Source organism: Pteropus alecto, unplaced genomic scaffold (genome assembly GCF_000325575.1).
Source record: "Pteropus alecto unplaced genomic scaffold, ASM32557v1 scaffold398, whole genome shotgun sequence".
NCBI lineage: Eukaryota > Metazoa > Chordata > Mammalia > Chiroptera > Pteropodidae > Pteropus > Pteropus alecto.
Window position 1 is genome coordinate 2,462,703 of NW_006442497.1, and position 23,318 is coordinate 2,486,020.

General features: G+C 40.5%; 2 protein-coding genes across 7 annotated transcripts in view; both read left to right on the forward strand.

Moving 5' to 3' along the window:
* ZNF594 (zinc finger protein 594) overlaps positions 1 to 13,385 on the forward strand; it is a 33,672-nt gene extending 20,287 nt beyond the window's left edge. For 3 of the 6 annotated variants that reach the window (XR_003043286.1, XR_003043288.1, XR_003043287.1), the window contains 2 exons: positions 505 to 3,976; positions 10,961 to 13,384. The gene's annotated coding sequence lies outside the window, so the exon portion shown is untranslated. Of the gene's footprint in view, positions 1 to 504; positions 6,158 to 10,960 lie in introns of those variants that run through there. The other 3 variants (XR_003043289.1, XR_001517827.2, XM_015597445.2) reach the window with 3 other exon arrangements.
* Positions 4,950 to 13,385, forward strand: ZNF232 (zinc finger protein 232). The gene is given in 6 exon segments (XM_025040078.1): positions 4,950 to 4,992; positions 9,665 to 9,729; positions 10,774 to 11,301; positions 11,304 to 11,351; positions 11,616 to 11,684; positions 11,686 to 13,385. Coding segments are annotated over 6 exon segments (1,017 nt in total). The 3' UTR covers positions 11,950 to 13,385.
* Positions 13,386 to 23,318: the final 9,933 nt, after the last annotated feature.

Sequence of the window (23,318 nt, forward strand, 5' to 3'; positions counted from 1 at the left end):
GGTGGGCTCCCAGCACCCAAATTTATCCTTTGTGATCCCCCCATAGTCCCACTCTCTCCCCTGACTCCATCGATTAGAGTAGAAGTTGACACTTGCCCTAAATTAGGACAACTGGTTCTCTTTTCTACAACTTTAGAATTAAGAAATTCTAGTTTATCCAGGGCCAGTCTTTCAAATAAAGGAAATTTTTAGATCTAGAAGCTAAGGTAATAAAGGAGAAAGAGAGTCTGCAAAGAGAAGAATGAAATAGACTCAAATTCTGATTCAGTAGCTCTCTCATGTGTTTTTGATGATCAGCCAAATTTGAGAACTACTTTTATAGACCATAGAGACCAAAGTTAGGTTCAGAAGCCTATCTCTTTCCCAGATTATAAAACTATTTTTGAGAATTTAGAATCTCAACCATTCATAGAAATGTTTTACTTTGATCATTTGCCTTTCCTTCTAAGAATTTTTCTCCTCGTATGAGAAGGTAACCATTTATACTTTTACTTGATGTTTCAGATAATGAAAAGAAAACTGAGAAGAAAGAATGGAAGCTAAATCAGGAAATTTCTGAAGAAATAGAATCAGAACACTCAATACAAATACCTAATGGATTTAAACTCTTAGGACCCAGTGAATGTGAGAACAGCTTGGAGAGGCAACGGGTAAATTCATCAGAGGCTGGACTGCTACAATCCCCTTTTGAGGATAGGGAGTTCAGCCAAGTGAGCCTTTCCCTTAAGAAAACCCTTATAGTCTACAGCCATGCCACCCTGAATGTGCCCAATCTCGTCTAATCTCAGAAGCTAAGCAGAGTCGGGCCTGGTTAGTACTTGGATGGGAATAGCAGGTGCTGTAAGCATAAAAAAAAAAAGAAAAAGAAAAAAAGAAAACCCTTATAGGTGAAGGAAAACTCGAATGTAATAAGAAAGTGAGAATTTGTAATCTGAGCCCACTTGTTATACATCAGAGAGTTCCTGCAGAGGAAAGAACCGATAGGTACAAGGCATGTGGCCAGAGCTTCAGACAGAAGTCAGGACTACTCAGCATGAGAAAACCTATATCATAAAAAGAACCGATAAGTGTAACGAATGTGGAAATATTTTCAGTAGGAGTTCATACCTAGATATACATAAAAAATTCACACAGGAAGGAAACCTTATATTTGTGGTGACTATGGGAAAGATTTCAGTCAGAGCTCCAGTCTCATTCAACATCGGTGAATTTATACAGCAGAAACTTCCTATGAATGTAATAAGTGTGGAAAGATTTTCAAGGGGAACTCAAACCTTATCTTGCACCAGAGAATCCATAGTGGAGGGAATCCATATATATGTAATAAATATGAGAAGGCCTTCAATCTAAGCTCAGATCTTATACATCACAGAATTCACAGTGGAGAGAAACCTTATGAATGTAATGACTATGGGAAAGCATTTAGTCAGAACTCACATTTTGTTACCCACCAGAGAATTCATACTGGGGAGAAACCCTAGGAATGCAGTGACTGTGGGAAAGCCTTCAGGCAGAGTTCCTTATTCAGCACTGAAGAATCCATAGTGGGGGAAAACTATGAATGCCCCAAATGTGGGAAAACCTTCAGTGGGTACTCAGTTTTTCTTAAACATAAAAGACTTCATATTGGAGAGAAACTTGAATATGAGAAAGCCTTCGGTTTAGATACAAAACTTAATGGACAGCAGAGAATTCATAAGGAAAAGAAACTTTATGAATGTAATGAATGCAGACAAATCTTCCGAGGTAGCTCAGATCTTATGAGACATCAAATAATTCGAACTAGAGAAAAACCTTATGAATGCAGTGAATGTAGAAAGGCCTTCAGTAGGAACTCAGTCCTTATAGAACATCGAAGAATCCATACAGGGGAAAGGTTTTATAAATGCAGTGACTGTGGGAAAGCCTTTAGGGGGAGCTCACAACTCATTCAGCATCAAAGAATTCACAGTGGAAAGAAACCTTATGAATGCAATGAAAGTTGCAAGACTTTTAATCAGAGCTCAGACCTTAGTCGGCATCATAGAATTTATAGTGGAGGAAAGCCCTATGAATGTAATGAATGCGGGAAAGCCTTCAAATAGAGCTCAGACCTTGTTAGGCATCAGAAAATTCATACTAGTGAGAAAATTTATGAATGAGTGTGGAAAAGCTTTCAGTCAGAGCTCAGATCTTACACAGTATCAGAGAAACCACAGGATCATAACCCTAGGAACACAGCAATGATAAATATATCCATTTATTTATATGTATGTTTGTTTTTTAAATACTGTTATGTCTACCTTTAGCCATTATAACTATTTGGAAAATTCTAAGTTTCCAAAGAGCAATTTTCATTTGATTCAGTTTAGAGTACTTAACCTCAGGTCATGTATAGATATGTCCTTCCTAAATGTTTCCCATGTGGTAAATCAGAAAACTTGACAAGATAAGCCTTTAATTACACTTTCACTCCTTCCTTTATCATCAGAGATTCCACGCCACAGGAAAATCTCGCCAATGGAGAAACTTGAATATAGAGCATATACATCATCACAAAATGGTGCCTTTGCATGTGCTATTCAGCAGCACTACAAATCTAATTGCTTTTCCTTGTCTTTTTCTCTATAATATAAACTGTACCAGGGGAATGTAAGATGAGTATGATATCCTGAACTCTAGGGTAGATGGTCCTTCCCGGGACAGAGTCTAATCCAAACATCTGCAAATGATCCTGAAGTTTTAAATGAGAATAAATGTCACTGTATAGATTAGGGAGTTTGAGCTTGTTCCTTCATTCCTAGCAAAATTAAATACAGAAGCAACTGATTTAATTAAGAAAAATACAGAAGCAACTGATTTAATTAAGAAAAAGAAGTGGATGGTGAATCTTTAAATACAGAAGCAGCTGATTTGATTAAGAAAAGGAAGTGGATGGTGAGTCTTCTTTCATGTAAAGGGAGAAGTTGTGACTCATAGGATTTGAAAGTATAATGGCACTTTGGAGTCTGACATACTGAAATCCTGGTTCTGTCTCTTTTAATCTCTGTGATCTTAGGCAAAAATTTTTGTGTTTCTGATTCTTGGTTTTCTCATTTGCAAATTCAACATAATGATACCTCCCCTGTGGGGCTATTGTGAAGATTAAAGGAGACAATTTTGTTAAGCACCTAGCATAACTCTAGATATACAAATGATAGCTATTTTTAGCAGTAGTTCCTGTGGGCAGTAATTGTCTAAGGCATTTTGAAGGAAAGGGGAAAACATGTTCCACCTGCTAAAGCCTTCTGGAAGATGTTATGAGTCTACATTTCTGATCCTACTTGAAGTCAGAAGGGTCTTGGCCTAGTGTAAGTAAATGCAGAGATTGGGGAGACTGGGGAGGAATTTGTACAAATTTTCAATGATATGTCTTTGTGTGTGTGTGTGTGTGGTAAGAACACTTAACATAAGATTTACCCCTCAACAAAAATTTTAAGTGTAATACAGTATTCTTAACTATGGGCACGATGTCATACAGCAGATCTCTAGAATTTATTCATTTTCCATAACAAACTATACCCATCTAACAACTCCCTATTTCACCCCACAGCCCTTGACAACACCATTCTACTCTCTGCTTCTGCAAGTTTGACTATTTAGATACCATATATAAATGGAAGCATGCAGTATTTGTCTTTCTGTAGGATGATATATCTTAGAGAAACAAATTTAGTAGTTAGTGGAAAATGTTACTATAGTACTACAGAGTTGAATTAAGATTTTTCTTGGAGAGGCTAGGAGTAAGCTGTTTTATGAAAGTATTCAGAGATCAGATCAATAAATACCCTGCAAATATGATAATGAGAGAACTTTAATTCTTGCAGGTTGCTTAACTGGTTTTCAGAAAGTAATAATCAGAGAATGAGGAAGTCTTAACTTTTTCATATCAGAAGGCAAATTTTGGTGTGTTGGGAAAGGTTCTTTGGACCATCTGAATTATTTCAAAGGAGCCAAGGTACTGTTGTATGGTTTACTTTTTCTATTCTTATAACTCATCGGGCTCTCCAGTTCAGTGACCTTTCTACTATATTCTATCATCTATCCCTCCCTGGGTTTTACCTTTCTCGATTAGATACCATTGTCTAATATTTCAGCCACTCTTTTACCAATATCCCCTTTGCCTCATTTACCTTTTTGCCTTATTATCCTTCAGTCCCATGTACCTAGTCAGAACAAAACCCCACCATGGACAGTCCTATTGGTCCTCTTTTGCTGATCCTGCACCTGGGTCAAGGAGGAAAATCACACACCTAGAAAGACTACACCTTTGGGCACTCAACACTAATCCAATCCCTAGTCACCATCCTCTCCTGTTGTCTATAATAATTACTTAATACCTTCCTCTCTCCTTACACATCTAACCACCCACTCACCAACCTCTCTTAGCACCTGATGTCTTATTTCACAGAGAATTAGAGACCTTCACACAGAAACATTGTCTACTTACTGTTCCCATCCTCATCCCTCAGGCATCTTTAATACACATGTATCTACCTCAATCTTTGCTCCCTTCTCAATTGAAGAGCTGCCTTTTCTCATATCTAGGACTCACTTTTCTATCTGTGTTTCCTATCCCCCTCCCTCTGGGACCTCACTCTATCCTCTTACCCTGTCTCTTTCCTGTATCTTTGACTGTCTTCTCTACTGCCCCTTCCCAAATGTATAAAAATATGTTCAAGGTCTTCCATCCTAAAAAAAACAAAGTTCAACCCCACCTCCCTTGACCCCACTTTTCCCCTATGTCATCTCCCTTCATAGCCAATTTTTTAATCTAAAGAGTCGTCTCCAATTCTTTATCTCCTTCAACCCATTAAGGTCCCTCTCCCAACACGCTACCCAGTCTACTTTTACCAAGAACACTAGTGGCATTGGTTACTAAATCTACTCATTAACTAGCTCCTTCCAAACCATTTCTTTCCTGAAGCAGGATGTGTTTGAATGTAGTAGTTGAGGATGATGAAAATAGAGCAGGTAAATATGTTGATGTCTTGGCTCGAGCTAGAGTGCAATTTATTTCTTTTTCCAGCTTCAGAATCTCTGATGAAATAAAGATTTAGAGGAACTTTCTCTCTACCCTTGAAGTCGACTTCTGGTAAAGGATGTGACACTATGACCATGTCTTGTATGTTTGGGCTTAAGTTAAGCCTTATGGTAAACAGCAGAGGGCAAGTTTGGAAGGAATAGACTGGTTTCTCTGTCTCTGGAGTCTGATTAGAATCTTGAGTAAAATAGTTTTTCTGGATTACCTCTGAAAGGTATCCACAACCATTTCTGTGGATGTGTGATCAAAGAGACTGCCCCCATGTACTTTCCTCAGCATAAAGAATCTGTGGGTCAGATCTGGCAGCCCCTTAGATCCTGAGAGTGAAAGTGCAGTAAGGTTTCTCTGAGCCTGGTCTTTCATGGCTGTTCTAGTCACCTCGAAACTGTTCACTGTTCTAATCCATCATATATACACCACTATTTGATTTGCTTAAAACACTGCTATCATCATCTCACACACAAACATATGTAAACTCACATTAGAAAAAAAGAGCCAATGGCTGCCATTACCTAAAGTAAAACTTCTTGGCTTGGCATTTAATGTGCTCTCTCCTCTGATCCCATACTAATTTGTCTCTCACTTCATGAAACTCTCATTTCAAGGTCTAGTCTGTTCACTGTCCTAAACAGCTATTGTATTGTGCTCATTCCTTTAAGGTCCAGTTTTCTATCGCAGGCACTTCTGATCCCCTTGTAGTATTCAGAGTCCCTAACACTTAAAATCAGCTTTTCCTTTAAACTCAGATAACATGGCTGACAGGCTCTGTCGGGCACACACTCAGTTCTTTAAAGGGATATGCCTTGGTACTCTTTCTTTTCACATTGTTCATTGTAAAAAAAAAAAAAAAAAATTCAAACCCTGAACATGACTTGTCTGAATGGACAAACGAAAGTCTGTTGTTTCTCCAACCTCACAACTTACAGGAAGCCATTATACTGTAAATCTTTTATGTATGTTCTCTTATTTTCTTCACACTCCCAACTACCCAGATGTTTAGCTTCTTGAGAACAGAGGACTGTTTTTGTATTCTCTCACCTCCAACCCAGGCCCAGATTTACATACACATTTTTCTTTAATAAATACTTGAATGAACATCCAAGGTTATATTTATCTAATTGTTTTAAATTTATTTATTTTGTTTCAAGTATACAGGACATTGGTTAAACATCTATATAGTTCATAAAACAATCACCTCAATTGTTCCCTCCCCTGACCCTCCACCTAGCCAAAGTATTAAAGCTAACTGCATTCCCTGTGCTGTGCTCCTCATCCCCGTGACCATCCATCAACTACTAATTTGTACTTCTTTAACCCTTCACCCCATTCTCCCAGCCCCCTAAAGTCCCCTCCCCTCTGTCCATCACCAAATTTTCTACTATATTTGTGAGCCTGTTTTCGATTAGTTTGTTCTTTTTATTCCTTAGATACTGCATGTAAGTGAAATTAGTATCTATCTTTCTCTGTCTGACTTATTTCATTCAGCATAAGTGAAATAAGTCTAGGTTCATCCATGTCGTTGCAAATGGTAGAATTTCATTTTTTTAATGGCTAATATTCCATTGTATATATGAGCCATAATTTCTTTATCCAATCATCTGTTGATGGGCATTTAGGTTGCTTCCATATCTTGGCTATTGTAAGTTGTGCTGCCATGAATATTGGAGTGCATAGATCTTTATGAATTATTGTTTTGGTTTTCTTTGGATAAATATCCAGAAGTGCGATTGCTGCATCAAAAGGTAGACCCATTTTTAATTTTTTGAGGAACCTCCATACTGTTTTCCATAGTGGCTATACCAATTTGCAGTCCCACCAACAATGTATGAAGGTTCTCTTTTCTCCGCATCCTCACCAACACTTGCTGTTTTTTGATTTATTGATGATAGCCATTCTGACAGGTGTGAGGTGATATCTCATTGTGGTTTTAATTTGCATTTCTCTGATGATTAGCGACCTTGAGTATAAGTTTCTTTTGAGAAATCAGCTGCCAGTCTTATGGGTGTTCCCTTGTAGGTAACTATCTGCTTTTCTCTTGCTGCTTTTAAGATTCTTTCTTTGTATTTAACCTTTAGCATTTTAATTATGATGTGTCTTGGTGTGGGCCTCTTTGGATTCCTGGTTTTTGAGGTTCTCTGAGCTTCCTGGGATTGTATGTCCATTTTCTTCACCATGTTAGGAAAGTTTTCCATCATTATTTCTTCAAATAGCTGTTCAACATCTTGTTTTCCTTCAGGTACACTAATGAGATGGATATTTTTGACCTTTCATAGTGTTCCATATTCTCCTTAAATTATTTTTATAGTCTTGGCTTCTTTTTTCTTGCCATTCTGATTGAGTATCCTTGGCTTTCTCATCCTCTAGATAGATTATTTGATCTTCTTTATTCACTTTGTTTATTCCTTTGTTTATTCTATTTAATATACTTCTCATCTCAGATACTGTGTTCTTCATTTCAGACTGGTTCTCTTTTATAATTTCTGTTTCCATTTTCATGCTTTTTATTTCTTTGTTAAGTTCTCACTGAATTTATTTACACTTCCCAAAAGTTCATTGAGCATCTTTATAACCAGTGTTTTGAACTCTGCATCTGTTAGATTACTTGACTCCATTATTTCTGGATCTCTGTTTTCTCATATGGTTCTTTGTCTTCCCATTTTGGCTGCCTTTCCATGTCTGTTTCTATGTATTAAGCAAAGATCCTAAGTCTCCCGGTCTTATTAGTGAAGATTTGTGAAGTAGGTGTACAGTGGCACAGTTCTGAGAGGGGTTCAGCTGCAGGCCAAATTTAGCCCAAGCCTCTGCTCCTCCAGGGCCACCTGTTAAGATTCATCAAGCAACCCACAGATGCTGTGCTTATAGTTGCCTCAAAAGGCCACACCAGAAACCAAGGCCAGCTGCCTCCAGTGTGAGTCTAGGTGCTGCTCAGCAAGGAGCACCTGACTCACTGAGGATATAGCTGGATATGGCTTAGGTGGGACCACAAGTTGGAGGAGATGGAGTTTCCAGAAATCCTCTGGGCAGAGCAACCTCTTATCCAGTTTGATGACTTCTCACTATGGCGGTGCTGTGTCAGCGCACTGGGAAGGGATAGGACTCAACATGGAACAATGGATACCCTGGCACTTCTGTACAGAGCGAGTCTCGCCTTGGCCCTCACTCCAACAATTTCTCCCTGTAAGTCCTCGTGCTCCCTGCATGCAGCCAGATTGGCACTGGTGCTCAGAGCGAGCAGGTCCGTCGCCACAAAAGTCCACTGGAGGCACAGCTCCTTTAAGAGGCGTCTGCCACTGCCTCAGCCTCTGCCCTACTCAGCTGCTCAGGATCGGGTAGCCTCGCATCCTCGCCCCATCCTACCTTCAGCCATTGCAGGGTGATTTCTCAGATTTCTCCATAGTTGTATGGATTGTTCATCTAGATCCCAGGCGATTTTTCCTTGCTGTTTGCTCCTTGTTTCTGTTACAACTTTGATTTGGTCGCCAGATCATCTACGCCATTTTTTTCCTCTTTCTATAATTACCTAATTTTTTTTATCAAAAACTTTATTCATCACAAGAGCATAATATGTACAATTTTCTTGCTTTTCTTTCCCCACTAGTTATAACCATAAACTATAGGTTGTAGGAAAAAAAAAACTCGGGTTAAACTGTATTTTGCTAGGGCAAAGTATTTATTTCAAATTAAACTTGGTGGCTGGTTTCTACTTAAATATTTTAATGACTCCCATTTAGTAATGTTGTTTTCCTGAAATAAGTGCTTCATGTTACATCTAAATGTAATTCCTCTGCAGCACTTTCTTGGGATCTTCCACCTTTGAATCAAGGTTGCTTTATGAACATTTAACTGGTGCACACAATTTTAATAATTTATATATTGCTAGAAGGTAATCCATTTCATCTAGGTTTCAAATATACTACCCCAAAGTTGAATGTAATAGTCTCTAATTTTTTTAATCTCTTCTGATTCTGTACTTATGTTTTATTTCTCCTTCCTATTCTTGTTTATTTTTATTTCTTTTTTTAAATCAGGCTCCACACAAGTCGATCTACTTTATTGCTCTTTGCAAAAGAATTAGCATTTGAATTTATTTCTTCTATTTTTAATTTTTCCATGTCATTCAGTACAATTTTTATCTTTACTGACTCTATCTTGTTTCTTTGCACATATTTTCCTATGCTTTTAAAGTTTCTTAAGATGAATTTTAAATTCTCTTATATCAGTATTTGTTAATAAGGGAAGTAATTAAGACTACTTTTTCAAGTATGGCTGTTGCTAGGTCCCATAGATTTTACTATGAAGAGTTCATTGCCTTCTAGTTTGTAATTTTGCTTTTGATTTCCTCTTTCGATCCAACTAGATTCTTTTTTATTTTTGCTGGTTTACCCGAGTTCTACTGCATTCTTTTTTCTCTCGTGTTAATTTGGATGTTCTGTACTTTTCCATTCTCATAATGGTTACCTTACCTTCTCCAGAACTAATAATCAAATGCTTATTTCTCTATTATTATCGGAAAACAAAAAGGCAATAATTTCCTCTATCAGCAAAGCCTATTTCCCCTACTCCAATAAACCGAAACCTTAGATTTCTTTTTTCTTCTCTCAGGAATTGGTTTTTATTTACTAATGGACAAGGGTAAGTCGGTGGTTGGGAATACTTTCTCCTCGAGGGTAACTACTCCCTAGGCTGTGGCCCCTGACCAGGTCTGGAAACTGGGAAATAGAACATGCCCGAGCAACAGGCCACGCACAGGCTGGACTTTCCTTGTGGTTTCAGTCTGTGTGGACAGCCCCTTAAGTACAAATGGATCAGAGAAGCGCAGCCAGCCAAACTGGTCAGCTAACTCACTCGTGCCGTACCGCCTCCACCTGTCCCGGGACTGCGATCCCCAGAGGCATCCAGGCGCGTTGGCAACGCAAAGTCGCTGTGCACAGCGAATTGTTCGCCGCCTGCCCCTCCTGTGGGAGCGAGGCTCTGGGCTCGTGTCCTTGCCCCCTACCCGCCTCTACCCCCCATCCCCCTGCGTGGAGCCTCACCACCTGCATTTAAGGTGGGATGGAAACGTGCGCTGAACTGTCAGACTGACGCTCCGGGGCCTGAGAGGGGAAGTCTCAGCGGCGACCATCCACCATCCGGGATTCTTCCTGGCCCGCGCGCGCTGCTGTTACCGGCCCTGAAAGGTGAAGTGGTTTCTGCAGAGATTTCTGAAGTGGTTTCACACCCCGCAGGCAGCCCTGCAAGGAGACTCCGAGGCCGAAGCTGCGCATGTTTGCACGGAGTGGCAGGGATCAATCATTGAAAACTGCCAAGTCACATTCCCCCTGGGTCCCCAGGGCCTGCGCTGCACTGGTTGCGTCACATGGTGTAGAAGGCTGGAGGCGGCAGTGCCGTACCTCTTTTTTCTCGAGATCCCGGGGGAAAAGTGAACGGTCCCCAGAACTTTCGGGAGAGCACCTGCCCAAGGATGTGCGTAGAAATTCAGCTGGGGGGGGTGGTGCTACCAGGGCTTATCCTGAGGACAGGCTTCTGTGTTCATCTTCCACGCTTTTGTCTTTGGCCCACGACAGCTGTTGTGAGCTTTAATAGCCTCTGGGTGCGTCCCATCTTGTTCGATTTTTCTGACACCTTACAGGACACCAAGTCTTGCTCATAGCAGCCACGTAACAGGGCTCTGCTGCAGATCCTGGGCTTTTGAATAAGATCTAACCCCTTAGAGGGAACTTACATTTTTCTTTTGCTGTGGCCACTACAGAAATTTGAGAAAGGGTGGAGGGGCCACCTGGGAGGAGGCTGCGTCTCCAATACCTGTGAAAGACTCCAGTTTGTATAAGCCTTTTACGAAGCTAATTCAGGATAGGTTGGCTGTACCACTAACAGCAGCTAAAATTCTGGCCCTTCAAGGTACACAAGATCAAGGGATTATGAAGATGGAGCCAAAAGAACAGTCCTAGGAATATAAGACCAAGCTACATGGGAACTACTCTTTCAGTCGAGAGATCTTCCACCAACACTTCAGGCATCTCTGCTACCAGGAGGCCCCAGGAGGCCCTGAGCTGACTTCTGGTCCCCAGGAGGCTCTGAGCTGACTACAGGTACTCTACTGTGAGTGGCTGAGGCCTGAGAGGAACACCAAGGAACAGGTCCTGGAATTACTGGTGCTGGAACAATTCCTGATCATCCTGCCTAAGGAGCTCCAATGCCGGATGTGGGGACATCGCCCTAAGAATGGAGAAGAAGCTGTAGGACTATGCTGGAGGATTTAGAGAAAGGACTTGATGAACCAAGACCACAGGTGGGAAGGGGAACATGTGATCTGTTGTGGGAGCCAGATCAGTGACCTCCAGGCTGGACAGAGGGGCAGCAGTAAGGGGAGTTGCCAAGTTCAAACCTCTCTCTGGCCAGGTAGAGCAGTTTCTATCTTTGTCTTTTCTGCCCTTAAACCCTGAATGAGACTCTAGCTCTTCTTCTTTCCCCTGTTCTGACTCTGAGAAGGATCTCTGAAGTCTCCTTGGAAGCTTTGGTCCCACATAAACCAAACGGTGCCTATCACCTTCAGGTCCCAGGTACTGCACATGGACCTGCATAAGAAGAGCCATGGGAGGAGAAGGCATCTCTGGGAGCAGCCCCAGGAGGCTCTGAGCATCCAGTTCCAGCCTAAAGAGACTCAGCTCAAGTGTGAATCTCAGGAGACCCAGCCTTGCCTAGAGAATGATGATGAGCAGGATTCCGTGGGGAAGGAGAGGAGGAGGAGGGAGTATAAAGGACATATAGTAGGTACTCAAAAGTTGGCTATTCTTACCTCTCAAGTAAAAGACTTAGCCTGTTTTATCACCTGTAGAATTAGGAATAATAATAACCTACCTCATAAGGTAGCTCTGAAGGTTAAATAAAACGGATATATCTGACTATAAAATTTCACCAGCATCTCTTAGCTTTAGAAAACCCTAAAACAGGGCCAGAAAATATTTCATTCACTTCCTGCCTCATCTCCTCTGTTCTTGATGCCTAACTCAAAATACTTCTGCCCTACGCTAGAGGCTAGCCTTGAGATTATTTTTCTTTTAACTTTCTCATGCCTCCCAAAACACTTTTTAAGCTATAAAGCAACTCTCATGTGAGATACATCTTTATCTACCACTTAACCCCATCTAATGTCAGTATTTACCTTCTAGCCTTCAAATTTACAGCAAAAACTTCCTTCCCAGCCTGCATACACTCTCATGAGCATCCTTTCCTCTCCCTGTAGCAAACTCTAGATTTAGAGCCTCTGGACTGTAAACTGTTCTTGCTGACCCCTAACATTGTGAACCATAGGAAACATAGCATGAATATGTTGCTAATCAAGAAGATTCTATTTAATATTTGGTATTATACCACAACCCACCACCAAACAAAAGCATCTGAAAAATCAAATTCTTGTTAGCAACAAAATGGGAAAAACTAGAAATGGAGATTGATCTTAGAATTTATTTCAAAAGTATGATTTTACCTCCCAGCACATCCTTGCTTTTCTTCTAGACTTTGTCTTGACACCTATATTCTGTTTAGTAAGTCTCTATTAATCAACTTAGTACTTTACTATTAAAAAGCTAACTAATTATTGTTAGATTTTTTTTTCAGCAAGCATATTGCACATTTTTTTTAACCAGAAGCTTTTAACGTGGAAAAACTGTATTTTTTTTAATCAAGTGGTCTTGAGTTATCAAAGCATTGCTTTGATCTCCTTTAAACTATAGAGAGCTTTATAGATAAAACACAAAAAGTGTTACAGACATTTAAAAACAAAGGGCGATGCATTCTTTTCTTCCTTTTTTTCCTTTCTCTTCATTTTTTAAGGAACAAGTCAAAGGGAAAGGCAGAGAGTACCAGGGAGGTAGACACAGAACTGGCAGTTGTCCCTTCAATAAAGGAGAGAGCTGACTGGGGATCCTTTTCGGTGGCTGCAGATTTATGGAGCAGGAAGTCGGTGGGAAGAAGTAAAGGTTGCAGAATTAGGAGAGTAGAGTCCACCTTTACGAACATCCCTTTTCCCTAACCCTATGATTCTTTCTTACTTTTCCCTTTCCTCACATCGGGTGATCACTCCCCAATTTCTTGAAAATATTACTTTCGCTCATATTTTTAAAGAGTAAGTCTTGAAAAGAAGATCCTCCCCTGAAACTTATTTTATTTTTTAAAAACATTTTGCAGTGTTCTGTTAAGGAAAAATTAGAGAAAACAGACAAGCAGGGGGGAAAGGGAAAAGAAGAAAGCCTCTCCCCTGCTTACTCTCATCACCATGAGATAACTATTGTTCATATTTTAAGTAAATATCCTTTCAGACTTTCTCATGTGTCTGCTGAATATTTTTTAAACTTTTCTTTTCATGCCAGAAATCCTAATCCAAGTGTCATTTCTCCATACATCCAGAACAGGTATATTTACACTTTCCATCAATTGTTACAGAAGATGACCCAGAGTCCAAAGGCAAAGGATCATTGTCACTTAACCACCCATCCCCTAGGCTAAGATGTTTTTGTCTGCATGACTGAAGCTGGATCATTACCATATCCATGTTCCAGCTCACAGGATAGGTGAAGTAATAGTCTACAAAACAAGCAATCTCCTTCTCAGCGAGTGTCATGGAAGGTGCCCCAATCCTTCGGTGAAAATTCGACTACACGGCCACATCTATCTTACAAGGAGGCTGAAAAACACCCCTAGCAGGATGGCAGTTTGCCCAATTAAAACACTAATATGGACACTATTGTACACCTGGAACAAATATAATATTATATGCCAACTATAATTTAAAAAGGGCTTCACATTCCAGAGTAAAAAAATAAAATGCTATTATGGGATGCCAGTGAACTCACAATCATCTGTTATTGAAGTGGAATCATAGATGTTCTTAGAAAAACCCACCGCTGGCCCCTCTACTGTTGTAGCTGCCAGCCCCTGAAAGACACACGGACCACCAGAAATTAGTGAGTTATAGGAAGCACACTCTTTATTCAGCCAGCTGGGTCTGCCAGGGGTACACAGACCCCAAATTAAGCAGCCCTGAAATGTAGAGGTACAGGGTTTTTAAGCCCCAAATCCCATTCTTCATTCTGTCTGAACACAAAGGTCTATTTTTCTCCTATTCACTACCTGTCAACCTATAAGCCGGGGTGTGCAAGCGGGGAGTACAGAAGCAGAAAGCTTGTTATCAGAATGTTATGTCCCTATGATCAAAAGCCTTTTGTTCCTATGGCGATAGTCAAACAGTAATTTTCCTACAAGTAATAAATCTCAAGTAGTCATTCGTCAGCCACCACACTACATTTGACGCTACCTCTGATGTTGAGGGCACTTTGGAGCAGCAGCAGAGAAATCTCAAAGTGGAGAGACTGAGGTGGTCGCTGGCCCACAGGAAATGTTTCAGGTGAATGATCGTCACTCATAAGAAAACTCCCACAGGAAAGAAAGACCATGAATGTAGTGAACGTGGTAAAGCCTTCGGTTATAACTTACACCTTATAATCCGTGAGAGAATTTATTCTGGAAAGAAGCCCTATAAGTGTAGTGACTGTAGGAAAACTCTCAACAAGAGCTCAAACTTTATTTAGCATCAGAGAATTCATACAAGAGAGAAACCCTACAAACGTCATGAATGTGGGCAGTCCTTCAGGTGGCACACTCATTTGTGCAACATCCTCTGAGAGAAGCCCTATGAGTGTAATGAATGTGGGAAGGCCTTCAGTCAAAGCTCATTATCTAAGTCAGCATCTGAGAATTCACAGTGGAGAGAACCCTGTTATATACAAAGAATGTGGCAAACCTACAGATGGAGTTCAGAGCTTATTAGATATCAGAGGGTTCGTGCCAGAAAAGAGCCTTCCCGATGCACCTTGATAGAATTTTACTTTTGTCTAATCAATTTTAGGACCAGATTCCATAAAACGTATAAGCTCCTTAAGGTTTTTCCTGTGACTTACTTGATTTATGAAAACTGTTTACCTAGTTCCACCCACAGATCATCACTTCATGTCCTGTTATTAAGATGACTGTGCCAACTAGGATACCTTTGGCTTTAATAGCCAAAATGCCTATTTCATTAGAGTTCTGGGCCTGGCACAGAGCAGCTGCTCAGATAGTGGTGGTTTTGATATTAGAATTACTATGAATGGGTCTTTGGTCCTGGCCCTTTCTCATATCCATCTTGGTCTGCCTCTTCAGACAGGGTCATATCTACAAATGTCTAGTTGTGAGTCAGAAACCACACTAATTATTTGAACAGGAAAAGTTTAATATACAGAACTATTAACTAGCAAAATGGGATTATCTGCTAACGGGCATAATGATGAGATCTTAAAGAATATAGGAATAGCAGCATGGGGAACAGCTACTACCTCTAGGGCTGAGGGAGAGTACCCAAGGAAGAAGCAAACTTAGAAGAGCTCCCTGCCAACCCCAATCAAGACTGAAATTCAGAGCTCACTGGACAAGGTGTGGTTATCCAGTGGTGTGCTAGAGCTGGTTTGTACAGCTTGTAACAGCTGCTTTTACACATCTTTTCCCAAACCTGTGTTAAAATTGGTCATGGTAAGAATATTCACACCATGGAAGTCAGTGAATGCTAAAAATCAGGGCTTTTTTTTTTTCTTGGAACTAGTTGTTAAATATTAACCAACACAGTGCTGGCTATGGCCCACTGGATGGTGAAGTTCACCAAGGTGCTGCAAGTCGAAGCAGGTTGAGATGCCAGTGAACTCACCAGAGGATAGATGCTTCATTTGTTAAGAACAGGAAGGAAAAATTACCAGAACCAGGAGAAGCTCCTTCCTCTTTGCTTTATCCCTCCAGTGTGCCCTTTATTGGCAAAGCCTAACTTGTGCCAGCTGGCAAAGAGGAAATGTTTACAGGTCTAGCTCCAGTATCATAAAGTAGGGCAGAGAATGGAGTTAGGCAACACATTGCTAACTGGCCCATATTACATGCTCATTTCCATCTCAGGACCTCTGTCCTTGCTCTCCAACTCCCTGCTTCCATGCTCTCTTCCCGGATAGTTACGTAAGTCACTCCTTACTTTATCTAGATCTCTACTTGAGTCATCTCTTTAGAGAAGTCTTCCCTGACTCTACGCTACAAGTCTTATTTTTCTCTCATAAATGTCCAGAGGTAAGAAGTGATCAGCAAACTATAGCTCACAGGCCAAATCCAAATCCAGCTCATGGCCTATTTTTTTATAGCCCACAAGCTAAGAATAGTTTTTACGTTTTTTCAGTGTTGTAAAAAGAAAAAAAAAAAATGACAGGGGCTTTGTGGCCCACAAAGCCTAAAATATTTACTATCGACTCTTTATAAAAAAAAGTTTGTCAAGCCCTGGTCTAAGGGGCAGTTCAGTTTCATTTCACCTGATACATGTCAGGAAGCCATTGTCTAGACTAAGATGTTTTTGTCTGCATGGCTGAAGCGGATTGTTATCATTTCCTTATTCCAGCTCACAGGATTGGTGAGTAGTCCAAAGAACAAGCAGTTTCCTTCTCAGCAAATGTCATGGGAGGTGCCCCAATCCTTCGGTGAAAATTTGACTACATGGTTACATCTATCTTACAAGGAGACTGGAAACACTTCTAGCAGGATGGCAGTTTGCTCAATTAAAACACTATTATAGAAACTATGTTGTCCACCTGGAACAAATATAATATTGTATGTCGACTATAATTTAAAAAGAACTTCATATTCCAGAATAGAAAAATAAAATGCTGTTACAGAGAAGCAGCAAAAAAATTTGGGAAGACAATGAGTAGTGCTCCACCCCATGGAACATCTCCCCACTTCTGAAACCCTGTGCTGCTAATTGACCAGAGAAAGAGAGTTGTGGTTCCAGAAAGAGGGCAGAACAGAATCTGAGAAGTAGAGGATGGGCACAAGAGGGCAAGCGTATGGATTGGAGCTCTGATCTTGGTGATGATCATTCCAGAAATAGCCATCATTCTGACTGCAGTGCCCTATATTTGGCACTCTGAGAAGAGCTAAAACCAGAAAAATATTTCGTAGGCAAAATTTGACCTGAAACCATCTCTTTTGACTTTGTTAGTATGAAAGAAGCTATTACAACTATTACAACACAGATGTTCTGTGTGCTTAGTTTATGGTACAGGAACTAATTCCTTATCTTTGAGATGTTCCTGGGAGTTAAGGGTACCATACTTGTATAATCATAATCTGTTCCTGTTTCGGTGTGTTCAGTGCCTTGCTCACACATGCATTTTGCAATTCGCTGATAGCAGGAAGTTCTCCAAGCTATGCAGCTGAATAAACAACAACAAAAAAACTCTTATACTTGCTTACAAGAGTGTGGTCTGTTGTCTCCAGCAAGAGCAAAGGAAGAGGCAGACTGTTCCTGGTGTCAGGAAGTAGATGGGCAACCTAGAGATCCCATATAAACACCATTAGTAAAGATTTCACAGCAAATACACTGTCCTGGATACTGGTCACCTGGTCTCGAGGAAGTAAATATCCAGGTACTTTGAGGGCAGAGACCACTGGGTTGGTAAGAAATATGGACAAAAGATTGTCCTCTGCTCAACAGGATTAGAGCTTCTTGTTTATTCTATTACATATCTAGGGAAAACTCTCCTATCAAAGGAAATGCAAGGTGCATTTGTGAGCAAGGCACTTCTATACCTACAGAAAGAAAAAGATTATGTTTATGCAAACTTTAGTGAATTCCTGGATCCCTCTTTAGGGATCATGGGCAGAGCCTTTTATTAAAATGAAACCAAGGTCATAGAATGATTGCGATTAGAACAATTTTATTTACAAGAGCTTACAGTTTCAGAGTTCTTTTCCATGATATCTATTTCTTTGGCTCCCACCAGGAAAACTCAGAAGTAGGGAGAGGCAAGAAGAAAGATAGGCTTGCCTGGAATGAAGATCTGGACTGCTGGAGGAAGCCGCTTCTGAGGAGACACAGCTGTAGACTGAACCAAGGAGTTGGGCATTTGCTTTAGCAGGAGATACTCCCTGTCCCATCTCGCTGCTGCCCGGTTTTCCTTGCACCATGGTCTTCTGGGACGTGGCCACTCAGTAGGGCAGCCCCTTCAGAAATTGCCCCTGAGAAGGCAGATTGGCTGGGGATTGGGTGGGATGGAAAGACTGCAACAGTTTTTTTCCTAGAACATCTTAAAAGGGTTAGAGCATTTTCTGTTCTGTTCAGCAAATAATTGTTGAGAAGCAGTCTGTATTGTACAGTCCCCACCTAGCCAGCACACTGTGTTAGAATTGGTAGAAGCCATCGCAACAGCTTCTCAAATAAGTTTAGCAGTGGTGTCTGGATTTGTGAGGCAGGCAGCCAGTACAAATCCCAAAATTCAGTACTCATTAGCTTTAATGACCTTGCGTATGAGTTTGCTAGGGCTGCCCCAACAGACTGGCTGGCTTAAACAACAGAAATTTCTTATCTTGCCATTCATGAGGCTAAAAGTCCAAGATCAAGATGTCAATTAGTTTCTTCTGAGGCCTCTTCTGTAGATGGCCAGCATCTCCCTGTGTCTTCACATTGTCTTCCCTCTCTACATGTCTCTGGCCTGATTTACTCTTATAAGGGCACCAACCACACTGGATTAGGACCCACCCCAATAACCTTATTTTAACTTAATTACCTCTTTTAAAAGACCCTATCTCCAAATAGAGTCACATTCTGAGGTACAGCAGGTTAGGGCTTCAACATAAATTCTGTGGGAGACACAATTCAGCCTTGGGTAAGTCACTTAATCTGAGTCTCAGGTTTCTCCTCTGTAAAAATAGAAGAATAGCACCTATCCATAGGTGGTTATAGGAAACAAAGGCAATAATACACCTATCCCAGTGACAGGGACAGATAAGTACTTAATAAATGTTAGCTTATATTAGTGATATGAAATTGTTGATAGGCAGCAGTATCCTAAGTGTATCTGAGTATTCCAGAATCTAAAAAACCACCCAAGGAATAAGTAGAGAAGGGGAAAACATTTGCTAAATACCTTTTATGTGCCAGGTCCTTGATGATCCTGTTTATATGAAAGCAGAAGGGAAAGAAAAGTCTTAGTGTAGCGGATGCTGTGGTGTGCCTCCCAGGTTTCCATTCACAATAGATACTCATTCTCCAAGCTCCTTAATTAAGGATATGAAGGGATTAGCAAAGAGAGGACAGAAGGGAAATGGTTTCCAGGCAGAAGGTACAGCACATGGAAATGCCAGGAAAGGTGAAGGAACATTCAATAGGTGTACCTGTTGAATAGAGCGCAATGAACAGAGAGTTGTTAGAAGAGGCTGGGCTGGAAAGATAAACTGAGCGTTAGCAGATGGCACAGGCCTTGCGTGCCATCTAAGGAATTTAAGAGCACTGGGGAGCCATTAATGGGGAGTGACACCATCTCTTATTCTATTGTGCACTCCAGAAAGATCATGTAAGCTACAGTGTGAAAATTGAAGACATATTTATCAGGAGGCTGTTGCAGTAACTCCAGAGTAACATGGTTACCTAAACTGAAGTAGTGGCATAGGGATGAAGAAGAGACAGAATGAAAGGATATGAAGCAGGCAGAATCAGTAGGACTTTGGGGTTAGATCTGACTGCCAGGCAGAACCAGCCTACCTTCCTTCCTTAGACTCTAGTTCTATTTAGCTTCAAGCCCAATAGCAGTGCAGGTGGCTCCAGGTTTCGCTCCCAGGAGCCGTAGGCTCTGTCCAGCTTCGCTCTACAGGCCTTTCCCAGATACCTGCCTTTGCACACACCTGAGGGAACCCTGAGCAGCTGCCTGGGCCAGGCTCTTAGATCCTGGTTGCAGAGTGGAACCATATGGACGATGTGGGCTATAAAGGGAGGAGATCTACAAACTAGGGTACATGGGGTGGGATGGGATCAGGCTGTGGCAGAGAGCTGGGCTTAGGGTTATGAGAGTTAGTTGGCCTAGGAGCCTTGTTTTCTCTTTTTCCTCCAGGCACCTGGAAATTAATGAAGCAGTTTTCAATCTCACTACCAACCTTAAGAAAAGTAGATTTTATACTACTATGTTACAGATGAAGAAAGAGACAAAAAGAGATTCAATAATTTGCCCAAGGTCATGTAATTTATAAGTGGCAGAGAGAAGATCTGAAACTAAGTATAATTTGAAACCCTGTGCTCATAGAGTTCTTTGTTTACTCAACAAAATTGCAAGGAAAAGAAGGAATAAATGGGGCTTTTTTCATTTCTAACTTACAGTGTGAGGCAGGGGCAGCCAAACTCACTGTTCTGGTCAGCAGTGCTTCCCAAGCAGGCAGGTACTTGATCCTAGAGACCTGACTTTCTCTGCTGCCCAGGGACCAATGCAAATTAAATTAATTCTAATGTGTAAATTAATCCTGTCCTCCTAGTTGCATAAGGAAACAATGAGAAATGATGGCCTTTATTTCAAAAGATGAAAACAGCCTTAAAAGAGGCCTGTCATCCCCCAAATCAGCGTTAACAAAAACCTTATAGATGAAATTAATGAAATGAACAAATCCGAATACATAAATAGGACTTCTGCTTCTGGCCATGATGGAGTAACAGGAACTAAACTTACCACCCTCCCTTAAACAAATAAAAAGCCAGACAAAATATATGAAACATACATGGGACAATAGGCAGGGCAGGACAGGGGGTCCTAAGAGAAGAGAAACAAATTAGATGAGTCCTAGAACTGACCCAGTTTACCATCTGGCAAGAGTTTCCAGGCTGCACTGCAGGGAGCGGGAACTCAAACAGAGTAGGCAGACTCTCCAAGTTCAAGGGACAAAACTGAGAATTCAGAGAGGCCAAGGCAGAACAGAGTACGAGAGAGGAGACAATCAATAGAGAGAGCTCCAGAGATCTGCAGGAAGTTCCCTTCAACTCTTCAGCTGGGTACTGATCAGCACGTGTGTGAAACAACTACCTGAAGCCAAGGAAAGAACCCATGGGAAGAAGCAGGTGGAATTCTTGGAGCTCACACAGGTCTAGGAATGGCTATGTTCTAAAGCAGGGGTTCCCAACCCCCAGGCCACAGACCAGTACTGGAACCGGGCCACACAGCAGGAGGTGAGCGGTAGGCAAGCAAGCGAAGCTTCATCTGTATTTGCAGCCGCTCCCCAGCGCTAGCTAGCATCACCACCTCAGCTCCATCTCAGATCATCAGGCATTAGATTCTCATGGGAGTACTGGTCCCTGGTTACAAAATAGTGGTCCCTGGGAACTAAAGTAAAGAGACTTTGTAATACACAGGGCATCAGGCAGGGCACTCTGAAGGGTACTGCTTCAGTGATGAGCCAAATTAGCACTATACTTAAACATTGCTCTGTCCCACTTAAGAAATCATAAAATGCCTCAAAAGAATTAAACTATTTACAAGTAACTTACCTGCATCCAGCACAAAGCTAGAAACTATTTAGAATTAAAAAAAAAAAAAAATACAGCATCCAACAACATAAAATTTACATTGTCTGGTGCCCAATCAAAAATTAAAAGCATTCAAAGAAACAGAAAAATATGACCCATAATGAGGAGAAAATCAATAGAAATAAATCTAGAAATGTCACAGATGGTAATTATTAGATAAGAACACTAAAAGTAGCTACTATATGGATAAAAATTTAGGGCCAGTTCTCATCAGATCTAAACCATATGCCAGTTCTTCATGTGTAGTTTTACATTTGCTTTATAATTCTGCTTTGGGTTTTGTTCAGATCTTCTGTTAACATCAGTGAGTTCCCCTATGGCCTCATAAACACACTTGTTCTCCTGTGCTGTACACAAAAGTTGAAGACTTGATTATGACAGAACAAATACAACCTCAATGAGAAGAAACTACATATTATTTGACTTAATAGTTGGAAGGAAATGTGTGACTCAATGGTGAATTCTTTTTTCCTATTCATTTATTGACTGTTTGGTTCATTAAAAGCTGGGGAGGGTACTCTTTCCAGTTTTCCTCTTGATCCTGTGCATTGGTCCTTCAGTTCTAAAATAAACATAATTATCATCACATATACTCCAGTTATTATACTTCATATGTTTAAGAAAGTAAAGGAAAACAGGAGCACATAGAGAGAGAGACACACACAGAGGTATTTAAAATACCCAAACTGGATTGAAAGCGTCCTACACTCAGTAAATCCCCAGATAATTGCGCACTGTGGCTGCTCTGATGCTGAAGTTGGTGAGAGCTCTTACCAGAAGTTTTTCCACATTGTTATTGAAAGGGCTTCTCCAGTGTGAATTTTGTGAATTCCAAGGCAGGATGGCTAGAAACTCTAAAATGATAGGGGTAGAAAATACTTTTTAAAAAAGGATTAACAGCATCGGTGAGCTGTGGGACAACTTTAATCAACCTAATATATGTGTAATTAAAGTCCCAAAGGTTAAAAAAAAAAAAAAAAAAAGGAAAGCAGGAAAACATTTGAAGAAATAATGGCTGGCTGACAATTTCCCAAATTTGATGAAACTATAAATCCACAGATCCAAGAAGCTCAACAAACACCAAGCAGAAAAAACATGAAGAAAAATACACCAAGGCACTATCAAAATCAAATTGCTTAAAATCAACCATAAATACATAGGTGGCATAATTGGCTGAGATGCGGAATTTAATTTGAGAAACAAGAACTAAAATTTATAAAAAGTAGAATACAGTATTGACTCTTCAGGAAACCTAGAAACTTTAAGCACATCACAATGAAATACCCATTTCTAAAGGAAGAAAGCTGTAATAGACCTTGTCAAACACAATACATTTGGCAATTTCATTGTAAATCCACTGCTTAGTCTTGATAAAGAAACAGTTATAATGGTAATTAAATTCCCATGTCAACTCACAAGGTCTACCTAGCATCTTTAGGGCAGATGAAGTAAGGTGTATTTAAGATAAAACACGGTAGAAAATAAAAATTAGTACAATGTAGTGATTGAGTGATAGAATTTTCATTCTCTTTGAAATCTATAAGAATACATCCTTAACTTGGGGGGTAAATCAGAGAACAAGGAAAGTGGGTAAAGGAGAAAAAGAAACTGCATTTATTGGGCTCCTACTATATACACCAGGCAGTGGGCTTTCAGATGTATCGTTACGTATCACACTGCCACAACCTTGAAGGGTGAGTATTTTCCCCACTTTATGAATGAGAAAATTGAAATTCAGGGAATAACCAAGATTATACAATCCATGTTAAATTCTGAAGGGATTGCTGGACATGCTTAGGGTCTTTACATATTGGTGGCACTGGCTGTTTGGTCCACTGTGTCTTAAAAACA